This window comes from Pseudochaenichthys georgianus, chromosome 1, assembly GCF_902827115.2.
Source record: "Pseudochaenichthys georgianus chromosome 1, fPseGeo1.2, whole genome shotgun sequence".
Lineage (NCBI taxonomy): Eukaryota > Metazoa > Chordata > Actinopteri > Perciformes > Channichthyidae > Pseudochaenichthys > Pseudochaenichthys georgianus.
Genome location: NC_047503.1, coordinates 43,272,722 through 43,283,357, shown reverse-complemented (window position 1 = coordinate 43,283,357; position 10,636 = coordinate 43,272,722). Strand labels below are relative to the sequence as shown.

General features: G+C 39.6%; 1 protein-coding gene across 1 annotated transcript in view; it reads left to right on the top strand.

Annotated features, from left to right (window-relative positions):
- The first annotated feature begins 330 nt into the window (after nucleotides 1-330).
- LOC117451677 (dynein regulatory complex subunit 4-like) overlaps nucleotides 331-10,636 on the top strand; it is a 12,622-nt gene continuing 2,316 nt past the window's right edge. The window contains exons 1-9 of the mRNA XM_034090078.2: nucleotides 331-656; nucleotides 829-915; nucleotides 2,377-2,574; nucleotides 3,131-3,337; nucleotides 6,504-6,558; nucleotides 6,644-6,849; nucleotides 7,947-8,114; nucleotides 8,641-8,727; nucleotides 10,496-10,630. Of these exons, the coding sequence (XP_033945969.1) occupies nucleotides 654-656; nucleotides 829-915; nucleotides 2,377-2,574; nucleotides 3,131-3,337; nucleotides 6,504-6,558; nucleotides 6,644-6,849; nucleotides 7,947-8,114; nucleotides 8,641-8,727; nucleotides 10,496-10,630 (1,146 nt within the window). The 5' untranslated portion in view covers nucleotides 331-653. The remainder of the gene's footprint in view (nucleotides 657-828; nucleotides 916-2,376; nucleotides 2,575-3,130; nucleotides 3,338-6,503; nucleotides 6,559-6,643; nucleotides 6,850-7,946; nucleotides 8,115-8,640; nucleotides 8,728-10,495; nucleotides 10,631-10,636) is intronic.

Here is a 10,636-nt window from a genome sequence, read left to right as displayed (position 1 = left end):
CTAAAAACACTCACTCTTACACGCACCAAAGTTATATTTATCTAATATTTAACTCCCTCCACCCCCGCATACAATCCCGTTTAGAAGCCCCTCTTCTCTAATTCAACATGTTGGACGAAATGACATTAAGAGAACGGAATTTACAATTAAAAGGCTGTTCAACGTGTGTTGCTAACTTGCTTCGGTATGCTAGCTTAATCTGTTATCTGTAAACGTTCCTTAAATCTACTAATTTAGGGATAATCCACTGACATCCTTTAATACACATGTTCATTTGAATCAGATGTACTGATAATATCCGCAATATAAATCTTTAAACTTCTTCTTACCTTTAAAAGTCCGTCACGAACGGTGTATTATGCTGCAACTCCACAGCTCTGCCAGCCTTGGCGCTAACTTCCGGGGAACGATTGAGAGGCTCCACGATCCGCCATTGCTGTAAAAAAGTGGTCCATTGGAGTGAACGGAGATGTCGTAACTCTTCTATTAAATAGCTCTGGCGAAGGGGAAACGATGTTGCCATGACAACGCCTTTTGTTTACATGTAGTCGAGGACTCCAACTGTAGCTCGGGCGGCTAGTGTACAGGCTAACGGGCTAACTCCTGTCTTTAGCGTTATTTCCCCCATTTGTTAGCCTGTACTGTATTTCACGATGGTGAGTAAACTCCTTTTAATCAGCAGTGTTGTTGTTGAGTGCAATAAGCATGTGTTAGGTTAGCATGAGCCAGATACCGGATCGTTTGGAGACTGTAAGCTAAGCTACAGGTCAGATAACTGTTAGCGTGTTTTAGACATGGAGCTGAAATGTGCATGTGTTTTCTTTACAGCCCCCAAAGACTAAAAGCAAAAAGGTCCTGGGGAAGTCCTCGGCCGTGGTGGACGGTCTTTCCACGGATGAAATGTCTAAAGATCAGGTGAGAGCTGCGATGCTACTACAGCTTACACAGCTAACTAGCATTAGCCTCAAATCTATACTATATAACACTGTGTTATCGTTTTTACTAGCATCACATTGTATTTGAGGTTCAGAGACATGTTTTGTTGTTAATCTTCTTTACTTTAGTAAATTGGGTTTGATATGAACACTGACTGTGGGGTTGAAGTGCTGACAATTTTATTTGAGGGTATTTATATCTTCATCACACTGTACCTTTTTAAATGTATATTTAATTTATTATGCTATTCCTTGCACACGTAATGTAAATAATATCCTACTTTAACATGTTGTAAACTGTAATTAGCCCTTCATAGTTTACAGATTATTACCTTTCTCTGTCAATATGTATATATTTTAAGACTTCAGTTCTGTTTTATTTTATATTTGTTTATTTTGTACTCTTTTTCCTTTTCACATTATGTGCAATGCCTTGTTCACACACTGCTGTGACGAAAAATAAGTAAATCTTATATTATCTTAACTGCTTATATTGCCTTTGTTATACATGTTGTCCCCAGTGTTGTAAGAGATAATGATCCTTTATTTGAATTAAAGTGCTAATGCCTCACTGGAAAATCTTCCATTACAAGAAAAAGTATTTTAACAAAATGTACAAGTATGAAAACAAATTAAAGTTAGAAACTGTGCAGTAAAATTCTCCCTTTTCTTAAATCTTCTGTTGGATACCGAATATATAACACATAAGGAAGAGATGGGGAGCAAACAGTGTTGGCAGTTGTTTCAGCAGAATAATAGAGAGTAGCAGGTAATAGTGGCAGCACTGTACACCGACATGAACATGATCTCACTGCATACATGGTGAAGCATGAATGCTTTCCAACTCCTCTCCAAAGCTTCCTGCCAGAACAAATCAATACGTCTCCTCTCATATTGATTGTATTGATGGTATCATATATACCATCAATACAATCAATATGATCTAAAACCAATATATCAATATTCCAATGACCGTCTGCACTATTTCTACTATATTCTATTTCATTTTATTTACTTGCACTATTGTATCAGTTTTATTGTGTTGCACCGTTGGAGGAGCCTGTGCCCTAAGATTGTCATTGTCATAACTACACTGTAGCTATGTACACATGACCATAAAAGCCTTGAATCCTTGAATCCTTGAACATGGCGCCAAACTATTATCTTAAAAAAAATAAAAAAGTTTAAAACAAATGTATTTTTTAGTTTATTGTAGCCTCTGTTATCACTGCGCAGCCTGATTATGAGGAAACAAGATGACCAATTATTTGCCAAATCTAAAAATCAGCTTGAAATCTGCTGGAGCACAACAAAAAAACATGCTTGGCACATGGTACCTTTCTGCCTTATTTAACTAAAGAAAACAAAATGGCTTTCAGTAGGCCTGTACATGACTCGGGAGCATTTATTGTCCAGCTCTTTACACACATCCTCTGTCCAGCTGGAGGAGCACATCATCCGCCTGCGAGAGGAGCTGGACAGAGAGCGGGAGGAGAGGAGCTACTTCCAGCTGGAGAGGGACAAGATCCAGGCATTCTGGGAAATCTCCAAGAGGAGCCTGGAGGAGACGAATGCCGAGCTGAGGAACAGACGGAGGGAGAGGGAGGAGGCGGAGGAGCGCCACCGGGTGGAGATCACTGTGAGCCACACACGCACGCATGCACACACACACACGCACGCACACACACGCGCACACACACACACACACACACACACACACACACACACACACACACACACACACACACACACACAGGATTAGAGAAAACAAAACAAAGGGGACATTTAAAGACTATAAGAACCTTTACAGATATGTTGAATACACAAATGAATATATCGATTTTTAGTTTTATACTTTCAATTGACCATTTACCGGTAATACCATTATCTGCTCAAATCTTCACACAGAATATTGTCTTTTATATTCACCCACGATTTTTACTGCGACTTCAGAAATATTCTTTCACGCGTTCTTTATTTTTATGGGGCATCATGTACTGATGAATTCTGACGTTATAATAAATAAGTGGCTAAAAAAAAAAAAATTATTAACCATAAACATAACCTTTTTATTGAAGAAATGACAGATCATGCTCACACCATCACTATATGATTTAACTGATTAATTTGAGTCCTTGTTTCATAAATCACAGTTGATGGGTTGATCAATATATTAACTCCTTGCTGGTGTTCAGGTGTACAAGCAGAAGCTGAAGCACGTCCTGTCTGAGCAACACAACACCGTCTCTGGGCTGAAGATCGACGGCGTCTCCTCGAGCGGACTCATCCGGCTGCAGAACGCTGAGAAGGAGCTCGGGCTGAGGAGAGAAACACACGGCCTGCAGGGGGACTTCTGGGAGAAGAAGCTCCACAACGAGAACTGCATCAAGGAGCTCAAACTGGTGAGGCTAGGGACATTTTTACAAGGCAAGGCACGTTTAGTTATATAGCACCTTTCAACACAAGGCAATTCAAAGTGCTTTGCAAAAATGAAAGACATTAAGAGCATTAAGAAACATATTATAAAATGGTCACATGCTTATTTGAATTTTTTCCTTTATTTATTTTATTTACATATCATTTTTGGTTGGGTATTATTTTCTTTTATATTTAATTTTTAACTTATATTTAATTTATATTAAAATTATAGTTATTTTTAACTAGCACCTGTTTCGGATTTGTAAGCATACCTGTCTGTATCGACTACCCAGGGAAAGGTCAGAGAATTTAAATGAATGTCTGTATTTATGTATACTTTGCCAAGACTTGGAAGGAAAGGGGGGGTGTGTGTGTGTGTGTGTGTGTGTGTGTGTGTGTGTGTGTGTGTGTGTGTGTGTGTGTGTGTGTGTGTGTGTGTGTGTGTGTGTGTGTGTGTGTGTGTGTGTGTGTGTGTGTGTGTGTGTGTGTGTGTGTGTGTGTGTGTGATTTGAGTGGACTGTAAACTGAGGCGGGTGTGATTTCTATGTACATCTCCATGTATGTTATATACAGGATTCTTACGGTCATTGAAAAGTCATGGAAATTCAAAATGTAAATTCCAGGCCCTGGAAAAGTTATGGAAATATAACTAAAGTTGCATCAAATATAATTTATATTTGATCTAATCGCCAAAATAGTAATACTATAATGATAATACATACTGTAGTAATGAAACGTAAAATGGCATTTAACCGTCACGGTATTTCGCTGATGAGAAATGTTTACAATCACGCCCTCTAGTCTACAGTGGCTTCAGCCTGTAGGAGCTAGTCACTATTTGATCTACGTGATTTGTTTGAGATAGGCACAACGTGTTTCATATGCAGACCTTATTTTCCTGTTCCATGTTAAAATAAACCATTTTCAGTGGTACCGCTGAGAAAGAGTCATTTCTTTGGTCATGGAAAATTAGGTAAAGGCCATGGAGAAGTCATGGAGAAGTCATGGAGAAGTCATGGAGAAGTCATTGGAGAAGTCATTGGTGAAGTCATGGAGAAGTCATGGAGAAGTCATTGAGAAGTCATGGAGAAGTCATTGAGAAGTCATGGAGAAGTCATGGTGAAGTCATGGAGAAGTCATTGGTGAAGTCATTGGTGAAGTCATTGGTGAAGTCATGGAGAAGTCATGGAGAAGTCATTGGTGAAGTCATTGGTGAAGTCATTGGTGAAGTCATTGAGAAGTCATGGAGAAGTCATTGGTGAAGTCATGGAGAAGTCATGGAGAAGTCATTGAGAAGTCATGGAGAAGTCATGGAGAAGTCATGGAGAAGTCATTGGTGAAGTCATGGAGAAGTCATGGAGAAGTCATGGAGAAGTCATGGAGAAGTCATGGAGAAGTCATGGAGAAGTCATGGTGAAGTCATGGAGAAGTCATGGAGAAGTCATTGGGGAAGTCATTGAGAAGTCATGGAGAAGTCATGGTGAAGTCATGGAGAAGTCATGGTGAAGTCATGGAGAAGTCATGGAGAAGTCATGGTGAAGTCATGGAGAAGTCATGGAGAAGTCATTGGTGAAGTCATTGAGAAGTCATGGAGAAGTCATGGTGAAGTCATGGTGAAGTCATGGTGAAGTCATGGAGAAGTCATGGTGAAGTCATGGTGAAGTCATGGAGAAGTCATGGTGAAGTCATTGGTGAAGTCATGGAGAAGTCATGGAGAAGTCATTGGGGAAGTCATTGAGAAGTCATGGAGAAGTCATGGAGAAGTCATTGAGAAGTCATGGAGAAGTCATGGAGAAGTCATTGAGAAGTCATTGAGAAGTCATGGAGAAGTCATTGAGAAGTCATGGAGAAGTCATGGTGAAGTCATGGAGAAGTCATGGTGAAGTCATGGTGAAGTCATGGAGAAGTCATGGTGAAGTCATTGGTGAAGTCATGGAGAAGTCATGGAGAAGTCATTGGGGAAGTCATTGAGAAGTCATGAAGAAGTCATGGAGAAGTCATGGAGAAGTCATTGAGAAGTCATGGAGAAGTCATGGAGAAGTCATTGAGAAGTCATGGAGAAGTCATTGAGAAGTCATTGGTGAAGTCATGGAGAAGTCATGGAGAAGTCATGGTGAAGTCATGGAGAAGTCATTGGTGAAGTCATTGGTGAAGTCATTGGAGAAGTCATTGGTGAAGTCATGGAGAAGTCATGGAGAAGTCATGGAGAAGTCATTGAGAAGTCATTGAGAAGTCATTGAGAAGTCATTGAGAAGTCATTGGAGAAGTCATTGGTGAAGTCATTGGAGAAGTCATGGAGAAGTCATGGAGAAGTCATGGAGAAGTCATTGAGAAGTCATTGGTGAAGTCATGGAGAAGTCATTGAGAAGTCATTGAGAAGTCATGGAGAAGTCATTGAGAAGTCATTGGTGAAGTCATGGAGAAGTCATGGAGAAGTCATTGAGAAGTCATTGGTGAAGTCATTGGAGAAGTCATGGAGAAGTCATGGAGAAGTCATGGAGAAGTCATTGGTGAAGTCATGGAGAAGTCATGGAGAAGTCATGGTGAAGTCATGGTGAAGTCATGGAGAAGTCATTGGTGAAGTCATTGGTGAAGTCATGGAGAAGTCATTGGTGAAGTCATGGAGAAGTCATGGAGAAGTCATTGAGAAGTCATGGAGAAGTCATTGAGAAGTCATTGAGAAGTCATGGAGAAGTCATTGAGAAGTCATTGAGAAGTCATGGAGAAGTCATTGAGAAGTCATTGGTGAAGTCATGGAGAAGTCATTGAGAAGTCATTGGTGAAGTCATGGAGAAGTCATGGAGAAGTCATGGAGAAGTCATTGAGAAGTCATTGGTGAAGTCATGGAGAAGTCATTGAGAAGTCATTGGTGAAGTCATGGAGAAGTCATGGAGAAGTCATGGAGAAGTCATGGAGAAGTCATTGAGAAGTCATTGGTGAAGTCATGGAGAAGTCATGGAGAAGTCATTGAGAAGTCATGGAGAAGTCATTGAGAAGTCATTGGTGAAGTCATGGAGAAGTCATTGGTGAAGTCATTGAGAAGTCATTGAGAAGTCATGGAGAAGTCATGGAGAAGTCATTGGTGAAAAAGTGTATTTTACTGTGTTTTGTTTATTTCTACGAGTGAGCATCTCTGTTGCTTCTCAACAGAAACACCAGGTGGAGTTGATGGAGCTGACAAACACCTTCGACAAAAGATTCAGAGGTAACCAAACTACATTTCTGACTTTAATTCAAAAACAACCTTTTTAAACTGTATTAAACATTTCCTTCTGTTGCTATTTAAATAGATATTGAGGTGAAATACCACAAGAAAACCGAGGCGATGATCCAAGCGGAGGGTAAGAGGCGGCGTGCGGAGGTTTTAGAGGTGGAGGACCGGATGAAGAGTCGTGTTGTGGCTCTGATGGAGGACCAGGAGCGAGCTCTCAGAGGAGCAGAGGAGTACTACTCGGCTGCTCAGAGCAAACTGATGGGGGATCAGAAGCTGCTGAAGGTAAGAGACGTTACTTCAGAATACGTATTTTTACAGGATCTAATGCCATGAATGTGAAGCGGTGGAGGGTTCACAGAATTCAATTATTGTTCTATCTACAAAATAAAACGTGCTAATGCTTTTGCCAAATATTTTGTCGAGCTACATTTAAATTAATCTGTGTTTTACTTGTAGATTTTTTTTGTATTTTAATTGTTTCACAAAGATCTTACAAATGTATACATGTTCTTTCTAGAGTAGCAATTCATTATTTCTATTTTTATATATTCTATATATATCAGGGTGTCCGCGGGGTCTTAAAAAGTATTAAAAGTTGATAGCCTTAATTTTCGCTAAATTGATTTATTAAAAAGTATGAAACGGCATTTTCCAAGATATTACATTGTGTAGCTAGTTTTCAATAAGTACATAAATGGTCCAAAGAGGTTGTGTTCTACAGTGTGCCTGAATGTAATCATGGCGTAGGTGTGTAGTGTGATTCTGTGTAGGTTATTGATGGCATCCCGTTGGGTTTGACGTCATCTGAACAGGACATCGCACGCTCACTGCTCGATAGCGCGCGAAGGTCCGTTTACGCCGGTTGTTAAACAACATCGTTATGGGGAAATGCAAGTCTGCGTCCAAATGGTTGGAAGATAAGGAGGAAGGACAATCAATACTGTATATAGTCAATGTGAGGTAAAGTGTGTCGCCAAGGTAACCGGTTAGAACTCCAAGTGGCGATGAGGTCTTAAAATGTATGGAAAGGGTCTTAAAAAAGGTCTTAAAAGGTTTTACATTTGACTTCAGGATTCTTGCATAGACCCTGATATGTACTTTTATTACAGAGAAATTGGTGAATTTGTGCACCACTTTAATCTATTTAAGCCAATCAGTGTCTTAGGACATATTTCTCCATATTTAAATAAGATTGGTTTTAAAAAAAAATTCTTGTAGAAAAAAATCCCTGAAGCTACACACAACACTTTGATACAAACAAATAATCAAATAAAATGTAAATGTATTTAGGTATAAGCATTTTTCAACATATCAAATGATGTTCAAGAACTCGGTGTCTCTTGTTTTCTGCGCCACATGGTCTGCTTGTTGTTCTGTAGGAGGAACTCGCGGAGGTGACGAAGCTTCAGGTTCGATCCGACAAAGACCTCTCCTCAGCACAGCAGGAGAACAGGAAGCTGAGCGACGCTCTGCAGGAAGCCCAGCAGACGCTGCCCGCTCTGCACCGACAGCTGCAGGAGGACCAGCAGGCCAAGAACAAGATGGTGGTGCGTTCACAGCTCAGAAAGCATCACGACGCATTGCACACCACTCTCTTATCTTAGGTACATGTTGAATGTCAGGTGGAGCTCATTCAGTGTTGGTACGCATTTTATACATTTGTCCATCAGTTTCCACATCAACAGGTTACATTTAAAGACACAAGGAGAGGGCGACATTGTTTTCATTTTAACACTAGGGGTCACTATTAGGCAGAATGTTTTAATCCTACATATGAATTGGATTTATCATGAGACACTTGTTTGGAGGAGAAAATAGCTATTTACGGAAGAGGATTAGGGCCAAATGTACAAAAAACTAAATTGAGATCTGACCAAAAGTTATTCTGGGATTTGAGTCAGAATTATGATTTGAAAAAAACAGACTCTTTTTTTTACCTTTTGAGTTTTGTTGTTTTAGCTGTATGGGTATTTCCGTGTAATTACACTAGGGGCAACTCAGACTGGAGTGATTCTCCTTGTATTTGGACCCATACTTGGCCAATAAAGCTGATTCTTGTTCTGTGTCTGCCAGGCGAGTCGAGCTCGAGTGAAGCTCATGGATCAGGAGCTCAGAGATCTGACCGTGGAGCACGAGCTGCTGCTGCAGGCCTTCGAAAAGGTAAACATCACATGATCTACCTTCATCCCCAGAGGTGGGAAGGAGTGGAGTACAAATACTTCGTTACTGTACTTAAGTACTTTTTTCTGGTATCAGTACTTTACTCCACTACTTATTTTTCTGACGACTTTTTACGTTTATGTTTATGTTGAACACAAATACCTGTACTTTCTACTTCTTACATGTTGAACACAAATACCTGTACTTTCTACTTCTTACATGTTGAACTCAAATACCTGTACTTTCTACTTCTTACATGTTGAACTCAAATACCTGTACTTTCTACTTCTTACATGTTGAACTCAAATACCTGTACTTTCTACTTCTTACATGTTGAACACAAATACCTGAACTTTCTACTTCTTACATGTTGAACTCAAATACCTGTACTTTCTACTTCTTACATGTTGAACTCAAATACCTGTACTTTCTACTTCTTACATGTTGAACACAAATACCTGTACTTTCTACTTCTTACATGTTGAACACAAATACCTGTACTTTCTACTTCTTACATGTTGAACACAAATACCTGTACTTTCTACTTCTTACATGTTGAACTCAAATACCTGTACTTTCTACTTCTTACATGTTGAACTCAAATACCTGTACTTTCTACTTCTCACATGTTGAACTCAAATACCTGTACTTTCTACTTCTTACATGTTGAACTCAAATACCTGTACTTTCTACTTCTCACATGTTGAACTCAAATACCTGTACTTTCTACTTCTTACATGTTGAACACAAATACCTGTACTTTCTACTTCATACATGTTGATCCCAAATACCTGTACTTTCTACTTCTTACATGTTGAACACAAATACCTGTACTTTCTACTTCTTACATGTTGAACTCAAATACCTGTACTTTCTACTTCTCACATGTTGAACTCAAATACCTGTACTTTCTACTTCTCACATGTTGAACTCAAATACCTGTACTTTCTACTTCTCACATGTTGAACTCAAATACCTGTACTTTCTACTTCTCACATGTTGAACTCAAATACCTGTACTTTCTACTTCTCACATGTTGAACTCAAATACCTGTACTTTCTACTTCTTACATGTTGAACCCAAATACCTGTACTTTCTACTTCTTACATGTTGAACCCAAATACCTGTACTTTCTACTTCTTACATGTTGAACCCAAATACCTGTACTTTCTACTTCTTACATGTTGAACTCAAATACCTGTACTTTCTACTTCTTACATGTTGAACTCAAATACCTGTACTTTCTACTTCTCACATGTTGAACTCAAATACCTGTACTTTCTACTTCTTACATGTTGAACACAAATACCTGTACTTTCTACTTCTCTCATTTCCCAAACAGCTGGTTCCTTTAGTTTGAATGTGTGTTGGTGCGTGATCATTATTCTTTAGAGTCACTGCGTGCCTATTGATTTGAACACGATCCGTGTATCCATCACTTCCTGGTCTTCTCTAAAGAAGAGGGACCAATGGAAACGTTGCCGTTGGTCGGCATGGAAACATTCATTAGCTAACAATGACATTATTGTTCTATTAATATAAAGGGAGGTCAGGTACTCTTTAAAACAGCTGGTAGTTATGGGTACTTTTTACTGAAGTACACTTCAAAGCCCTCTTTACTTTGACTTGAGTAAAGAAGTTTAGTCAGTACTTCTACTTTCACCAGAGTATTTAAACACAAGTATCTGTACTTCTACTTGAGGAAAGGATGTGTGTACTTGTATCTGGTCCTCACAGTAGGTATTCATGTGAATGTGTTTCTCTGCAGGTTCAGCAGGAGCGAGATGATCTCCTGCGGAACCAGACGCAGACCCTCCTGGACGTGCAGCAGCGCAGCGGGCTGAAGCAGCTGCTGCTGGAGAGGAAGATGGCGGCGCTGACAGAGACTGTGGAGAAGAAAGAAGCTCAG